Source organism: Perna viridis, chromosome 3 (assembly GCF_037379345.1).
Source record: "Perna viridis isolate PV_CMFRI_1.1 ecotype Kerala chromosome 3, ASM3737934v1, whole genome shotgun sequence".
Taxonomy (NCBI): Eukaryota; Metazoa; Mollusca; class Bivalvia; order Mytilida; family Mytilidae; genus Perna; species Perna viridis.
In genome coordinates this window covers 22733746-22752433 of record NC_142447.1, presented here as the reverse complement: position 1 = coordinate 22752433, position 18688 = coordinate 22733746, and the positions used below count along the sequence as shown (strand labels likewise).

The 18688-nt window shown below is 31.8% G+C and overlaps 1 protein-coding gene across 6 annotated transcripts; it reads left to right on the top strand.

Moving 5' to 3' along the window:
- On the top strand, positions 1–18145 carry LOC148621474 (exonuclease 3'-5' domain-containing protein 2-like). 6 transcript variants are annotated; one of them, XM_088575920.1, is made up of 12 exons: positions 10–133; positions 2327–2460; positions 4233–4390; positions 4683–4808; positions 6329–6440; positions 7153–7389; positions 8200–8365; positions 8833–8998; positions 9443–9640; positions 11854–11985; positions 14587–14786; positions 15946–18145. In XM_088575920.1, the coding sequence occupies exons 1-11, from the start codon at positions 88–90 to the stop codon at positions 14768–14770; spliced, it is 1659 nt and encodes a 552-aa protein (XP_088432046.1). In that variant the 5' UTR covers positions 10–87; the 3' UTR covers positions 14771–14786; positions 15946–18145. The 6 variants fall into 6 exon arrangements, with proteins under 6 accessions (XP_088432048.1, XP_088432047.1, XP_088432052.1 ...); XM_088575922.1 differs by lacking the exon at positions 14587–14786 and having other exon boundaries at positions 1–133; positions 2083–2460; XM_088575921.1 differs by lacking the exon at positions 14587–14786 and having other exon boundaries at positions 3–133.
- Positions 18146–18688: the final 543 nt, after the last annotated feature.

The window sequence follows — 18688 nt, the reverse complement described above, 5'->3', positions numbered from 1 at the left end:
AGTTGACATCCGGGAACTCTTAATGGAAGCGCCCATGAGTTGTGTAATTTTAAACATAATTTCAAAGCTTGATACAGTCGTCTAAACATGTCAAGAACTACGGTGTTATTAGGAATGTCTGTAATGGTTGGAGGTAATTATTCTTGAAGACAATTACTGTAAAAATCGCTATTGATTGTCGACATCGACCAGAGTCTGTACATATTCTTTCAAAATTCTTAACAGTTAGACTAGCCGCGAAATCGTAGCCCTGAATCTTTTTATTTTTTCTGATTTTTGCGGTCTAGACTACCGTAAATCGCAAAAAAATAGAGCTACGTTTCCCAGCTGTAGCTTACCCGAAAAATAGTGGATCCAACCAGCCTGAAAGAAGAAAAGTATGCATCTTTTTACTAGCTCATTTCAATTTTTACCAGCATTGGGCTTCCGCCTAGCAGCTAAGGGAGAGAACTGGTGAGTGCAGGGACTACTATAGGTCTCACTAACCACTTCTAACGTTTCCATTACTTTACATGTTAAAAAAGTAATTTTCAAAGTTTCACTGTGAATTCCCAGGACAAATGACATCTTAAAGTTGCATACCGTTGCAAAGCTTGGAAAATAAGGCTTCCAAAATCATTATGCTAATGGTACGATGATTGTAGAAATTCTTCACAAAATTTACTTGAATAAATAATACTGAAAATCCTCATTTTTACCTGTTCTGCTAACTGACAGCATGGAGGCAAATTACTCACACATGTAAACAATATTCATACACTTTTGTAGTTAATTACATATATGATTTTAAAGTACACATTCTCAGCTTTATTTTGACTACTTTTAATCATAATACACACAAATAATGCACTTACAATGCATATGTCTAGGTTCAGTGTGTTTTTGGTACTACATAGGGGGGTGGCCATTTGACCCGGAAGTGGTTAGTGAGACCATACATACAGACACAAGCACTTGTTTTTATGAGGCTGATGCAATTATTATCAAACATGCCAAATATACAGAGTATATATGCATGTACATGTAACTCATACATTGTATTTGACAATAATTGGCCATTGACAGAAACATAAGATATCCAGTACTTGAAGGTCTAGTTGCAGTTCCATGTAATCTTCAGAATTTTCATTGGAACAAATTGATAAAATGCTTTAGTAAATTTATTTAAATATTTATATTAAAAGAGCCTGGCCCCTAAGCACTTCCACATGCTTATGGTCGAGGCTCAGTCTGAATCAGGAGCCTGTGACCACAACTCTAGGTTTTGATTAGGTCAAATATTACTTATCACTTCACATTTTTGTATAAAATATTTATTTAGAGTTTGTTTAATAAAAACTTTCTCTGAATTATTTTAAATCATTATTTGAAAGATCATTGATTTACAGTTATTTTTTCAGACATACATGTACATGTGATTTCAAAATGGTGATTCATTATGGATTATACAGTGAAACTTCTCCAAATCGGCCACCATTGGGACAAGAAGGAGTGGCTGGTTTTGTGAAAAATAGCAATGCATTCTAAGAGCTGTTTCCATTAATGTGTTCTATAACCCTACACCTTGTCAGTTTGTTGCTTGAGACATGATTAATGCTAATTCAAAACTTTTATTACATGTTAAAGCTTGCATCATTGTAAATGATTTGATTTTACAAACGGTACTGCCGACAAAATAAAGTTCACGGTTTTGAAAGAATGTGTATTAAAGATCAAAGGGCTATTGATGGTACATGTAATTAATTATTTGTATTGTTTTCGTAACTTACCTATCAACAAAGTCTAATAATTTCACCCCTATGTTGTTTTGGCTTGGGTACAGTTCAAATTAATTGAGAGTTAAAAGATCGTAAAAAATCGTACTATTAAATGACCGGGTTACCTGACGTGTGTACATTACTACATACCAATTAACAGCCAACTAGTGACAAAATGTTATGTCTGAATTAAATTTGTTGTTTAAACTACTGTCCCCTTCAATTATCATCAGTCTACTGATGAAATGCAAACCGATCAGTGAATGAATTATTAATTACGTAATATAATGTAATCATTACAGTTTTGTTGACACATTTATTACAGGTGAACAATAACCGGGCGGCCGGAATTGAGAGGTTGTTTTTATTTGAAATATGTAACTAAAACTGTGAAAAACTGGCCGATGTACGGTTTTAAGGTGTGGCCGGTCTATTGAACACAAAACACACAGGTTTTAAGGTATGTCGGCCAGGACTTTTGAAAACGACTGGTTTGAAGGGAAGATCGGTTTTCTGAGGGTCCAGTTGGGAGAAGTTTCACTGTATATAACATTTGTTGATTGTCATAGGCCTAGCAGTATGGATGTATCTGAAATTCCAGACCAACAGAAAAATAAAACCATACAAACGAAAGAAAAATGTAATACTGATCAACACTGCAGAACAATGGGAAACGTTCTTTTCTTCTGTCAAAATAGGAAAGGTATGATTAACAAGGGAAAGAGGTTAAATAAGTATAAATACTTATAATGTTGGATTGGGAATGTTCTTTCTTTCTTTTTGGGTATGTGTATATATGTATTAAGGAGTAATATTTCCGGGGGAAAAACTTGACTCCCCATTTTATCTTTAATTTTGATTTGCAGTTTGAAGTGTGAGATAAAACTCACATACACACTACCATCAACTAAAATTTTAATTTCTCCACTCTTCACTGGAACTTCCACCAATGTGAAAACAAGGATAAAATTGCTCCATTTCAATAGTTTTCAATATATTTTTTCTATCCTTTACTGCATTATTATTAAAATGCTAGAAACATTAAATATACCTTGATATAAAAACAATTGAAATTAATTACAGGCAGTATTTGAAATGGTGACTCTACTGTGGAGAGTGGAGTGTGGAGAAATCAAAATTTGTGTTGACAGAAGTTTATGTCAGAAGAGTAAACACTGTAAATATAGTAATTTCTGTGAATGACAAATAAGTGCAAAAATAGTACCAGTAAATTGTTCTTTTTGAACAAGTACAGTACTACAAGAAATTAATTATTTTCCCAAACCAAGAATATTACAATTTGAAATATACCAGTTCCAATTTCATTACAAAGTTAGTTAGTAGCTAAATTCCCACAATGTACAGGTAAACAGTTCTATAGTTAAGATTTTAGGTATAATATGTTGTGAATACTAAGTACATCAGGCATATATTTACATGCTGGTTATTCTTAATAAGCCAGAGGATACTACATGTATTACAGATATAGTTTGGATGTAATAGATTGAATTTATTTCTCAGACTCACAAAAATGTATGCCATTTAAAGTGCACGCTGGAGTTAAATGACTATATATTTCATCCATAATTTGGTCTGCTAGTATCTACAAGGCATGAAATACCCTCTTAAAGTGCAAATTTGCTCTTCACAGAAACACTTCTGAAGAAAATGGAAAATGACTTCAGTTGACAACAACTGATTTGATCTTGTATTAAGCTTTATCAACATTGAAATGCTATTAAAATAAAATACAATAGAATAATCATTTGCTTTAGACCAGAAGTATTATGTATGCCCTTTTGATTTCAGTAAAATGTGCTTAAGTGTCCACTGTTCTGCAATTATTCCCCTTTGCCTTAATTTTCTATCTGGAACATTTAACTGACTTGGCACACCCCTAGAGGAAATAAAATTTACTTGTATTTTCTAAGCCATGTAAGATAATCTATTTTATTGTCCTCAGCAGTATGGGACATAGAAATTCCAGTCTGTCTGTCTGTTACACTATGTCACAACTTCTAAAAATAGCAATATTGATTTAACTAAATTTTTAGGAGTTATGGGACTTTGTTGAATTTGTACATGCTTCATTATAGGAACATTTTGTTGACTCACCTCCAAGGAAACTGCTAAACAGATTTTGTTAAATTTTCCAGGATTGTTAGTCATCATATTGTATTGTCATTTTGATTTGACAAGTCTTACCGAAGTTATGGGACTTTGTTTAATTTGCACATGCAACACTATAGGAACACTCTGTGGATACAATTTATAAGAGACTGCCATATGTATTTTGTTAAAATTTTGATTGATTGTTAGGCACAATATGTAGACTACAGTAGTTGATCTTTGATTTTGATTCTAGAAATTTCATAGGAGTTATGGGACTTTTGCATTACATATCTTTTTTTTGGGGGGGGGACTGGGGACATTAGGCTACACATAGCAATATTGTTTTTTTTTTCAATGTTTCAGGTTTTAGGACTAGACTGTGAATGGGTGACCCACAGTGGCATGAGATTACCAGTAGCTCTATTACAGTTGGGGACACAGTCAGGAGACTGTGCTTTAATTCGATTATACCTCATGGATTCAATACCTTCGTCATTGAAAACTATTTTACAGGACCGAAGGTACGCTGACTGTCCAATTTGTATTTAATGAATTCGAGAAAAACTTGTTCCTGATAAATTTTCAAAAAAATATTCATTTTTTTAAATAACAATGAAATGTATTGTTACAGTGGCTAGTCATGGCCAAAGTATATTACTATTTGTAATAATGTGATTCACTAATAAGGGTAACTAGTGAGTTAGAAATTCTTAAAAAAAGTATAAATATCTGTTAAAAATATATCTCCATAGTGTGGCTCAGATGAAATGTTCTTTATGCATGATAATAAATTAATAACATGTTTTTTCTCAGTATTTATAAAGTTGGTGTAGCTGTGAAAGAAGACGCAAAAAAATTACAGAAAGATTATGGTTTGATAGTAAAAGGATGTTTAGATTTGCGGCATGTTTTAAACAGAGTCAGAGGTATATTCAGAGTGTAAGTTGAAAAATGAATACCATCAAAACTTCTAAATGAATAGCATATTTATTACCTTTTACTGCATTGGTACTCAATGTAACCTCATGTATGTCCATCCATGAATAATACACACACATATACTTAGTACCTTTTTTGTCCCTTGCTGCTTCACGGAAAGGGACATAGAAATGTTGGTGTCCATCCGTACATCCAGTCAAACTTACAGAGGCAACCACTTGGATTGGAAACCAATTGATGTATTTTGTTCAAATTTTGTAGGATTGTTAGTCAAAAATTTGTAGTTGATTATATTATGCCAACATTTTGCTTTGACATATTTTACAAGAGTAATGGTACTTTTTCACGTAAACTTTTTTATGGTGTCAGGGGAGATGTGAAGACAAGTTGCTTGTTACACTTAATTTTTGACATACAAGTATTATGGTAAACTACTGACTTTTCATTCACAAAAAAAAACAGATGGTATTAATTCTTTGTTGTTTTGCTAAGGTTATTCATTTTTTTTTTTTTTTTTTTGTTCCAGAGTTATGGGACTTAGATCATTATATCATGTCTGGTTTGCATTGACCCCTCCCCATGATAGTTTACAAGTATAATGTATTATTACGTACTGTAGTTTACTGGATGAAATTTATTTAATTGCAACTAGGGTGCTGTCTGATATCAACTTTTTGTTTCATGGGACTTTGCCATTTTCACTATGGAATGATAGAGAAAATTTGCACGTCAAATGTATGAATCGAATCAGGCAGGGGGTCATACACCCGTTTTCTACCGAAATTTTTATTAAAGATAGTGTCAGACCTTCTTGATACAAGTGATATTGCTGAGGAGGTTTGGTGGAGAAACATTGTATTCTATTTTCGCTTAACAAGTGGATGGTACATAGGAGTCAGCTTGTCCTTCTGTCATTCCGTGCATCAATTCTTATTACTTCGATATTATCTTGGTACCCAATGGTTGGATTAATTTAAAATTTGATGAGTGACTTCATATAGATTGGGCATATGTTGTAAATGATATTGGGTGCTGTCAGATATCAACTTCCTGTTTCGTGGGATTTTGCCATTTTCACTATGGAATGATAGAGAAAATTTTCGTCTCAAAAATCTCAGCTTTGAATGAATGGATTGATTTCAAATTTGATGTGTGGTTTATTATAGATGTGACATACTTGGGTTGCTGTTAAATATCAACTTCCTGTACAAGTGGGGGTATGCCTAGCACTACAACACATGCAACTTCATATTTAACTGGTTATATCGTATAAACTGTACAAAACATCCTAGATCAACACTAGAAATTGTATATTGAGAATGTTTGTGATATCTTGTATTGAATGCATTTCAGTAATAAAGCAAAGATTACTTGCTAAAATAATAATATCACCATTACTATAGGCCCTGCATGATTCTTACATGGATTTTAACAAATTTGTCAAGCTGTTAGCAGGAAGTAACTAATTAATAAAAAATTGAATGATTGTAATGTAATAAATTGCCAAATTACAATTTTAGTGATAGTAAAGGGTTACAGGGACAGGCAGAGGGTGTCTTAGGTGTTTCATTGGATAAAAGTAACCATATAAGATGTGGGAACTGGGAAGCAGACCTGCTTTCTGATGAACAGGTAATTTACTTCACTACTTATACCTCTGTGAAGATTATATTATGAGGATAATACCCCTACCACTCTGTTGGAGAGGTAGGTATACAGGTATACCTGTGTGCTTCATTCTGTCAGGCCGTCATTCTGTAACACATTTTTTTCATAACAAATTCTCAGATTCTGTAAATGACAGGGTATTAATGTTTTATACGAAGTTTCATTTGAGTAAACTGTATCATGGGATGCTTTTTTGTACTCATTTGACTTCTAATTCCTGTTTGCTTAAATAACTGGAGTTTTCTTTATACACTGAAAATACTCTTGTGATAATGAAAAAAAAATTCCACATTTTTTTGGATAATATTTAATAACTATTTGTTGATATTTTGTACTAAGCTTCCTATAAGGATGTTGTATCCTTGGATGTATTTTCATACTCACTGACACCTGCTTCCTGTTCACTAAAAAACATGAATTTTTCTTGTATCATGATGGAAAGTAGGTTGTATCACTATTGAACCGTCACTCAAAGAGTTCATATTTATGCTGTTTATTTTTTGAGGTCATAGTATGATAAACCTCTGTATATCTATCCATCTATACATGATACAACCACTCAAAAATGCTCAGAAAGATTTGAATGGTTTATCTATCCGTCTATCTGTTTGTTTGTATACATAATTTGTTAGTGCAGCTTCTCCTTAATCTCTCAAATGATTTTGAACATTTTCAGATAGAGTATGCAGCAAATGATGCTATGGTAGGAGTAGATATTTTCTTTACCTTAGTTCTGGCAAAAATGTGGAACAGGAAACCAGATGTCAGAGTAGAAAAAATATTCAAACATGTAGATGAAACAGAATTCTGGAAGTTTACTAGCTCTATTGTCCAGGGTACTGTAGATGCCAATTATACAGGACCTGCCAACTCAAAGAATCCCTCGTATAGACCTCCTACTGTGGATGATGAAGTTAGGGTTTAGCAACAACCTAGTATAAATGCATAAAGAATTAAACTCTTGTAGAATTTGGTCTAAACACAGCCACTTTTGTGTTTTGTGTCACAATGCTAATACATAAATTATACACGTATTAGTTATCTCTCCATTTCTGATTTTTCTCAGTACAGTTAGTTCTAGGTATTCTGTTGTCTTATACATCTTTTGTAAATCAGTTTCAAAAATAAATGCTTTCTTGGAGTTAATTTAAATGTGACTTCTCCAGGTAGAAAAAAATTAATTTCAATATCAATACTTTTTTCAACTTAAATGACTATACATGAAATGTTATATTTGATGCTAATTTGTGGTATTCATAGCAGCATTGTATATGCTTTTATAGTTTATTAATCTCTTAAGCTAAAGGATGGAAGATAATGTAAACGTATAGAAAGGTCTGAATTTTTCAGACTTTTCTATAACATATACATTATCTTCCCTGCATACAGATTTATCTAGGTCAATTTTTTGTCTTGCAAGACAATGAATATATAGACACCTATTTCATGTATTTTATGCATTTTATTTATGGATATCAAATGAAGTTATACAGGAAAAGTACAATTTGGTAGAAATAATTAAAAATTGAGGTATATTTCAACAGATATAAAATTTATGAAAATGGCAGCTAATGCAGCTTTAAATCACTGGTGTCTTGCAGTGGCCCCAAAACAACATTACACACATGTACAGCGAAATAGTTGCCTCTTTATACTCCAGCAACTTAAAAGTGAACTGGAAGTGAAAATTAGAGGCAAACTTTATGTTTGGTGTTTTTTAAAGGCTGCAATAGGGGATAGAGCTAAGCTGAACTCTAAGGATTGTAGAGCTTATGTTTTGAGACAAAGACCTTTATACTATAACTGCTACCTCATAGCTCCAGATGGGGAGAGTCTGTGTACATGTGATATCAAAAAGGCAGAATGGTATATTGAGAAGGGGCTTGCAGGTAAATAGTATGTTAAATGAAAAGAAAAATACATAAGTGGGTACCTCATTTTTACCTAGACTAGTAATACATTAAATGGTGAGCTGTTATATGCTAATTTATTAAAGACAACAAAATCACATTACAGTTACTTATTCACAAAATATCAATGACCTATAGCTAACAAAATAAAATAATGAACAAAAACAGAGGTTGGTCAGGTACAAAGGAATCACATTTTCTGTCTGTTTGTCAGTCAGTCCATTCATCTGTTTGCCTTATAAGTGCAAATCCTCTATGGATTACCATCATGTGTACCCTTATTTATTTACCAGTTTACACTGGGTACAGGAACGACCATATACATATACATGTAAATAATATTAAACAAATCACATTAAATTTACATACAAATTTCAAAATTTTTATTTGTAAGGTTAATTTTAAGTTCAAAATTTGAGTGATCAACTTTTACAAATTATTTTCAGACAAGGTTAATGATGACCCATACACAGTCCAGCTAAGATTTGAGCCAGCTGGACGACCAACATCCAAGGATGATTATTATTTACAGGAGAAGGAAAATGTTTGTGTTGTTTGTGGTGCCACTGATTCATATGTCAGAAAACAAGTAGTTCCTAAAGAATATAGAAGGTTATTTAGTATTCTAAATATTAATGTTCTCTGTTTATTCTACATATTGTTAAAGATTATAGCATTTTTATCTCAAAAATTTTAATTAACTATTTGTTAATTTGAACGAGTAATCAAGGAAACCAAGGTTATAGCGGTAATCAAAAGAATGTAATCCAGGGACAAAGACCAGACTTGGAAAACAGACATACACAACAAAGAACATAAAGTAACTAAAATCATACATACAAAGTAACAAAAGCAAACGAGCAACTCGGACTCCACTAAAAACTGGGAGCATGGACCAGGTGCACCAGTAGGGTAAGAGTCCTCTGCTTTTCTAGAAATTAGCTGTATTTATATTCATAAATCCAAAATCAAGTAATATCATATGAGTTAAACTTTTCTTTATGGTTTGATATTATATTTTAGCCCTTGAATTTAAAAGTTACTGACTGTTTCCAGATATTTTCCACCATCTTTAAAAGACCATGCCTCACATGACATACTTTTACTCTGTATGCCTTGTCACGTAAGGAGTACACAATATGACACAGCCCTTAGGTTCCAGTTAGCTGATGAGTGTAATGCTCCTATTGATATGGGCACAGGGACTAAACAGCTGAATGACCAGGATTTACAGAAAGTTAGATCAGCTGCCAGGTTAGTCTTAGGAGATTCTGGATATAGATGTCATGCAACTACTCCAAATTCAGAAATATTGCAGTGTTTTGATTATTTCTAAAAATGACTGGTTCAAATTGGAAAAAAATTAAAACTCCTATTTTTATACTTGGTATTTTTCTCAAAATGGAAAATGAGAAAATAACATTTTTGACTTAAATGGCAAAATTACAATAATAAATGCACTGAATATTTCTGAGTTAACAGTTTGCTGTACTGTATTATTTCCTTGTACAGTTTCAGTAATGGATGGTTTCTTTCATTTAATCAGGCAAATATGAAAAATTGAAGTATGTTGTACATTGTATACTTTTTGTATGGCCAATGAATTCAAGAAATATGTAGGTCAATTAAAAAACAAACCACTGAAACTCAATTTTTTCATTGTTTTACATAAATTCCCATGGTAAAACAATGATTAAATGGAGTTTCTGTGATTTATTTCAATTCTAATATTACTAGTTTCTTCATATATTTTAAAAAATGCAGCCTATGTGTTGCACGAAATATTGGTCATGTGTTTATCACTTTTTCACTATGGCTGTGGTCTAAAGAGCTTGGATGCACAACATATAAGAATGACCTTATTTACTATAGTGTTAGGTGGTTTGTACAGACTGTGTAAACAAATTATGAGGACAAATTAAAACTTACTGTTTATTTTGACTTGTATACGGAATAAAGACTGGACAGTGTCCTAATTTTTTATATTTTTTTAGTTGCTCTGCAATATGAGCTTCTTGTATGAGTGGAGGTATGTCTAGCACAATAGTACCAGCTAGGAATCCAACTCACAACCCTTTTCACTATATGCTGACGCTCTAACAGTGAGCTAAAGAAATCTGTAAAGTGTCAGCTTATAGTGCCAGGTGTCCACAGATTGATTGTTAGTTGATCCTGTTGTGATATTAAGTGTAAGTGTTTGTAAGAATCAGGCAAAATGGGAAAAATCAGAAATATGCATGTCAAAACCCCACCATTGTGACAGTAAAGTATCACTCAAGGATACCTTGTCTATTTGAAAAGACCATTATTTAATCCTGCATCACTGGCTTTGCTCAGAAATTTTTCTATAGAATGTTAGAAAAATGAGGTTTATCTGCCCTTGAAATGTTCATTTTCAGTGTAATTCAATGAGTCAGCATGATATGGAAAATCTTTTCCTTTTTCCTTGATTCTGATGGTGCAAATAGTCAAATTATTACACTATCAAAATGATGGTTTTTTTATACCGTATTTCACATACTGCCTGATTCTTACAGGGACTGACACTTAATAGACTACATGATGCTCTATTGTTACAGTAGAAGGGAGATTGTTTAAATTTCTTCCATGGCAAGGCTTATTTGTTATTATATTGAAATTGAAAATCTTGGGTTGATATTTTGTGATGTTCAACTTTCGCTCATTATGAATTATCAAAATTTTGGTTGTTTAAGCCATTCATTTGTTATCCAGAGATTTTCTGAAATATCAAAAGTGGCCATATACATCTTATGTTGGGCAATGCAAAATAATACCTTTTTGTCCTAAGAGAATTTAAGTACCAACCCATGTAAAATTCAGTCACTGGCAATGGTAGAGGTGATACAATGTGCTGAAAAACTCTCTGAACAGACAATAACTTCAGTCTACATACACCACATTTTCTGTAACTTTAGAACATTAAACTATACATTCCACTCCTCAGTAATCAACCAAATCAAGAACAATAGCTCTTTCTAAATACCAATTCTGTAATAGTGACAGCAAGGTGTTAAATGAGAATATAAATGCCAAACCCATGTTAAAATGAGTACAAATCTACCTCCAGAAGGGATTATTTCTTTTCTAATATGACAAATACGGTAATTTTTGTGACAAATATTTCCCTAGGTGTAGCCAAAGTAACAGCTGTTTCGTTTAACCTCCCCTATATGGAAGTTGGATTAAATATGTGTATTTATTTCATCGTATGTGTTAAATGTGTGTATTTATATAATTGATTTCAATTAGATAACCTCTCAGCCATAAAATCATCGCATAAACATTTTTAAATGAGTGTTTTGTCTCGAAGCGACAGTGAAAGAAAAGAGACAGTGCACGTGTGCTAAAGGTGGGATTGTACCGATATATACTGTTTGATGATATGAAGACGTCATATTAGAAATGCTTTTTTAAATAAGTGGCACTTTTCGATTTTCTTATAATAGAGCTTTGATGAATACTAAAGCCAAAATTCCAGAGAAGAGAAAGTCTGAACTGAAAAAGATTCTTGAAGAATTCTATGGTATTAGTGAATTTTCTCCAGAAATTCTTGAACAGGCCTCACAGTTGGAATATAGGTAAATATATACTTCATGTTGTCTGGATTTTTTTTTTAAATGCTTGGAGGTATAGTGCAGATTTATTGAACAAGGTAACTTCTCATTTGGCATGGCTATTTATGACAAATTACTGCCCTTAGACTTAGTTAATTTCACAACAATAATTTGATTTAAAAATATTTTAGATGTTGATCTGATATTTTATATTTTAATGAGCTACAGATCAAAGTAAAGTTGTTTTTTATTTCTAATGAGATAGCTGGCTTTCTTAATACTTGAAGATTTTGAACTGTTTTGTATGTTATTGACATTTCATGATTGTACAGGGTTACTAAGAAGGCAAAGATTTCTCATGCATTCGATGCAACACACCATGTGAAATATAAATTTGGCAGAGCACAATAAGGATAAATTACATGTATAATGAATCAAATTTTTACTTATATTTATCAACAATTTGGTTACCTTTTCACCGCAGGATTAAAACAATACAGTATTATACTCGGCGTCACATAAATAACATACTGTTAAAATTTGAATAAAAATATTTTCTACGACTTTATTGACACCAACCGTCGTTTAAATTGTCTTAAATGACTTGCTCATTCGTTTAGCCAAACAGCTTCTCAAAAACAAGTCACTTATTAGCTTAAATCATGCGTAACAAATCCTTACGGGAAAATCCCATACTAATATCCGCCATGTTGGTTTTTATGGGACGATTTGTTTACAAACGAAGTGCGTAAGTTCCCGTCGAACTCCGGTGACAATCGTCTGCTTGATCAACTTCTCGGTATTATACGTTGTTCGCGTAAAATAAATCTGAGATATCCGAAATAACACCGAATTGCATTCTGGGTTCTTCGGTTTTTGGACAAACCATTTAAACGTAAACAACATCTCCTAGCAACCCGATCACTGTAAACATGGCCGACTTTTTACAATGTAAATATTGCCACCTAGAATTAAAATCTGACCGGAATTTAACGATTCAATGTTTAGGGAGAAGCTGTTTGGCTAAACGAATGAGCAAGTCATTTAAGACAATTTAAACGACGGTAGGTGTCAATAAAGTCGTAGAAAATATTTTTATTCAAATTTTAACAGTATGTTATTTATGTGACGCCGACTATAGGTATTGTTGAAAAAAACAACTACATTTGTAATCAGTAGAGGATGTCAAAAATTGTTATAAAAGCCTTTCATTTTGCACTAAGTATCATACACATGCAGATTGTATTTTTCGACAGTAACCTAATATTTTATATGTATTTTATCACTCTGCTGAATTTGAAAAATATCCACATTTATTATGAGTTACTAATTTTTTTTTTAATTATATCTCCCACTAAAATCAATCAAATAAGCCCCATCAAGAACAATAACTCTTGCAAAGTGCAAATTTCATGTACAATCTTTATAATTTTTATATCAAAAGTGCAAAAATCAAATGAAAAACTAAGACTTGTTATGTGATCAGTAACTGTTTCTGAACAAGAAGTAAAACTAAAATTAGTGGATTTTTTTGCATGCATGAATCACCTTCTGTCTGATTTTTATAAAGACTTCTACTTAAGTATTATGTTTGGTTGTAATTGTTGTATTATACACATACTGACTGCAGTAGATTGTGATACACTGAAGTAGGTAGATGTGTCACATGAGATGTAGTAGAGGGTGATATATTTTTTTAGTGTGTTACTCAGTGTATTACCCTCACCTGCAGGCAATATGTGTTGTATTATACTGAATACCCATTTGAATACCAAAAACATCACGCTTTTATGTAATTGTTGCAATACCTCAGATATATTGAATTTTTAACTAGAATGAAATTTATCAGTATTTTAACTTTTAAGTAGCTGTCTATGTAAGAATCATGTGATACACCCCAAAAAAGGCTACATATCCTTATTTTTGTAATTAAGTTTTTTTATGGGTCTATACTATGAAATGTGTAATTATTCATTCAAATCTGCCTGCTCTTAGGAGATAATCCACATTGAAAATCCAGTAGATTCTAATGTATTTGAGTGCCATTTACAGAGTTATCTCCCTTAATTTTGAAACCTACAGTGCATTCTATATAATTTTTATCTCCTGTGAGCACAGGTTATACGAAAAACCACATGTTAATTTCTGTTTACTATGACATTTCAAACAAAATATCAAAAATAAAAATATGTAGGTTTTTTACCCATGAATCACATTTTGCATGATCCTTAGCTGGAGTGCTACTTAAATAAATCATCATTAGCAAAAAAAATGAACACTTCCACTATTGATTTTTCTTATGAAAGTCATCTTAAATGAAAATAAAAAGGATGTGCATACAGACAAGTAAAAGCTATTCCAGTCTAGAGGGAGATGATTGTCATGCAGATGATATATCAGGGTAATTTATCGTGGTGATATACTGCAATCACCAATCATTTTTCAGGGGTGGTGCTAAAAAGGATTAGACCAAATTAACACATAATGCTTATCCAATAGAAGTTTGTGATTTTGGTATGAGGTATAATATATGAATAATATCAAACATCATTCAGGCAAGTTAATGGCAAGATTGCACTACAAACTTCCAAAAAAACTACACACAATTTTTCCTCTTTAATTTAGGCTAGAAAATGAAAGTTATAAACCTCATGGGAAAGCAGTTGTTAGACATATGCTTAAAGATGGTGCCCAGGGACTTCAGGTTTTTGAGAAAAGATGGAGAAAGCATTTTATTGATTCCATGAAACCTCAATATCTGCCCAGACATTGGTCTGTTCACCATAGACATGAGAGATGTAATGACTGATAAATTCCCCTCTTGAGTAAGTGGTTACTGCTCTGTGTGCCTGCAATTCATAGGCTGTTACTTCCAATTGATTCAAATGTATATAACAGTACTTATTTCCCTTAACACTCTTTATAGGGACAGAGTGTTAGCGACATCCTATATTTGTAAGAGATCTGGATTTGTTTAAATTTCAATATATTGAATATTTTGACAAAAACGGAAGCATCATTTTAGGTTAAGTTTAATTATATTGAATAACAATACTGGATATATATTGTCTTTTACATTTTTTATACTAGTATGTTTTTCCTTTCTTGTTTTCGTTTTGTCAAAGAAATCATCAAAATATTTTAATATTATCCTTGGGGAATTCACATGTAAAATTATTACATTTATTTTCTTACTATATTGTTAAGAATGCTTCAGAATATTGAAATTCAACAACAGTTCCACTTAATCTAACATGTGGTGGGAAAAAATCTATGGAATGCACTATCATTTTTAAAGGTAGACAACTCTGATTTTGCTAACACATTCTATTGTAATTTTTCATATAAAATATCTTTTTTTCAAGAAGGCTGCATGTTAAAAATTGATTTTAAAAATGATAAAATCCCTCAGCTAGAAAGATCAAAAAATAAAAATAAGACTTTTTTTTCAAATAAGTCACTCTATTCTATAACTTTTGCAGCCACTAAAAAATTGGAATGTGTAAAAATGTATCCAGAAAGTCACTAAGAGTATAAAATACAACCAATTCAAAGTCACCCTTAATAAGCTATTCAAATTTACTGTCATAGCTTTGATACCGTATCAAAAATGAAACTTAACAATTTATTAGATTTGCCAAACGACAAATAAAGTTTTAAGAAATGATAACCATTACAAATAAAAGGTTTTATGAAAATTGTAAAATCCAGCAATGTTTACTCAGCAAGAGGTGTCATGCACGAAAATCATGTAGTAGAATAATACATTTGTGTATGATTGACTTATAAATGGAAAGTGATATGATTTACATGATTAAATGATCTTTATATGGTTTTAACCAACACATGCTTATCATTTGTTTACAGGCCAAAATCATTAATATCAACATATGAGAATCATTTGAGACTTTTTTGGCTATGTGGATGCAGATAATACCAATCTGTATAATACATGTACAGTATATCTCTTCATTTTCTTTGTAGAGTAGAGAATAGAGATTATGTTCCACATGGTAAACTTGTCATAAGGCATCTAAAGAAGCATACAGGATTACACATGTTTGAGAAGAGGTGGAGGCAGCATTTTGTGGATTCTATGAAACCACAGTTTCTTCCAAAGAATTGGTCCATTGACCACTCTCATGAAAGACAGGAAATGTTTACTAATATTGAGATATAGGGATTTTAATTCTAATTACTGTGCTTAGACAGAGTAACATTTTTAAGTGAAAAAATTGAAAGGTACTTTGTCTAGGTAAAGGGAATTTTTGTCATGTTTTTAACCTGCTTCACCTGCAGTGAAAGCAGGTTGAGTAGCCACACGACAATATCAATCCTTTCGTTGGTCACGCTTTTTAGGGGTACCCTCTTTGTGTAGAAGGTACCCCTATCTGTAGTCAAATTTTCGTTCTAATCTGTTAAGCCGTGTTGGAGTTATTGCCCTTTTTCAGTTTTTTTTGGCTAATTTTAATGTTATTTCTTTCAAAAATCTTCTCCTCTGACACTACTTTGTGTAATCTGTTAACTCAAAAAGTAATGAACCAGTCTTAAAAGGCATTCTCTGTATGGATCAGAATCATGTGGATACTGCAAACTTTCAAATTTCTTCATCATTGCTAAAAATGTCTATATGGCACATTAAATCAAAATATCATACAGCAAATTTTTTATTTTATTTTTGCAAACCTGTAACCATGGAAACAAACATTTAGTATTTACCTGAACTACTAAGATAATTTTGCTGTTTTCAATGGACCTGTTACCATGGAAACCATGAATGCAGAGACACTGAAAACCAGGGCTGTACATTTTTTCCTTTGGAGAAATCTGGAGGAAAATGGTAACTATGGCAGTTTTCTAGAAAATAGCAATTTTTAGTAATTTTCATTAATACTCTCAGTTATTTTAAGTAAACAGGTAAAAACAGTTACTGTTAATACATTCAAAAGAACATATAAAAGCTTGATTTTCAAGGTCAAATATTCTCATATCTAGTTCATTTAAAAGGCAAACATCATAATTTCTGTTTTATTTTTATACATGAGCAGGTAAATTCTGTCCATATATAAACATTTTTACAACTTAATGGAAATGAAACATATTTTTTGAAGACCAAAGGCTTGGGGTATAGAAGTATAAAAAAAATCATATTTTTGCTTTTTTACCATAGTATTTATATTCAAGGTAATTTTTTTCTTAAAATTGAAAAATAACACTTGTCCAATTTTCTCTGATATTGTAGATTGTAACATTTCATGGAATCACTTATCTTTGGGCGCAATATTTGTAGTTGCAGATTGAAATTCACTAAAAATAGCATGCTAATAATGCAAAAAAGGCAGTTTTGAAAATTATTTTAAGCCACTTTTTGAACAAGAAATTTAAGAGCAGTATTACAAATTTGACAAGTAACTGTATTTGGTTTTAAAATGTAGGTGTATGCAGAACAAAGTTATTAAATGAATTCATTTATAGTTTCCTTGCAAATGGGAACAATTGAAAATGGCATGGAATGACCATTCTAGCAGTAGAGTGAAATTACTTTGATAATTACCATAGTAACAGAGTTACAAAAATAAAAAATGTGACTGTTTTTCCATGTTTACATGTTTGGATGGCTTTATACAGTAAAAATAAGCCATAGTATACACTTGTATTCTCAATTTTTTTTCCTTATTTTTGGTCCATACAGAGAATTACTCTGAATTAATTTATCCCATTGTTTATATATACATTAAAGATGTGGACATTTTAAAGAGAAATTTTATTTATTTTTTCTTGCATTATTAGTATGTTGAACTTAGCCATTCATTTGTTCGGCAGTAAATGCTATTATTAGTGCATTACTCTCAAGAAATTTGTAACCCACACTGTAATTTTTAGATTGCATATTGTTATATGTACTTAAGATGGTCATGTGCAGACTAATATACAATGGTGACCCAGGAAACAGACATGTATTGATCTAGTTTTAAATGTGTAATTGTGAGTGTGATTTCCATTCAACTGAAAAAATGTCTAATGGAAAAGAAGAATGCTTAAAAAGCCAAATTTATGATTTTTTTTAAATTAAAATTTACAGTGTCAAACTGAAACTAGATCTGCTGTACAGTGATGTCTAAAGCTAATGGCTGTGATTTGTACATGTGTTCAACAATTTTGTTGAATAAAATTATGTCCTCTATGTTATTTGTTGTATCTTTTGTCAAAACCAGACTGAAATAATGAGAAAAATCGAGGCAATTCTTTAATATTAGGTAAATTCCTGATGAAAAACTTCACCAGATAGCCAAAAAAATTGTGCCCTCCATTTTAGTGATCAAATGCATATTACTTATTGGCATCAGACCCAAAATTCTCAAATATTAAGTACTGGAGTCTGTAAGAATCAGGCAAAATTGAAATAATGAATTATACAAAGGAAAAACAAATTGATTTGACAATTTTTGCACATAGCGTTTAGTCTATTGAAGACAAATTGGCAGTTAATTGGTCTTAGAAGTGTCAGAGGTACAATAGAATGATGGGGGGAAAGTGAGTTATCTTTCTTTGATGATAAAATTGAAATGCATTGCATATAATCTACATCTTGAATTACTGACACTTAAAAAAAGAAACGAATGCCATTTTTGCATTTCAGTTAACATTTTTTAACAAGATTTCATGATAAGACCTGGATTTTTTTTTTTTTCAACATGATTCACCCTATGTCTGATTCTGACAGAGA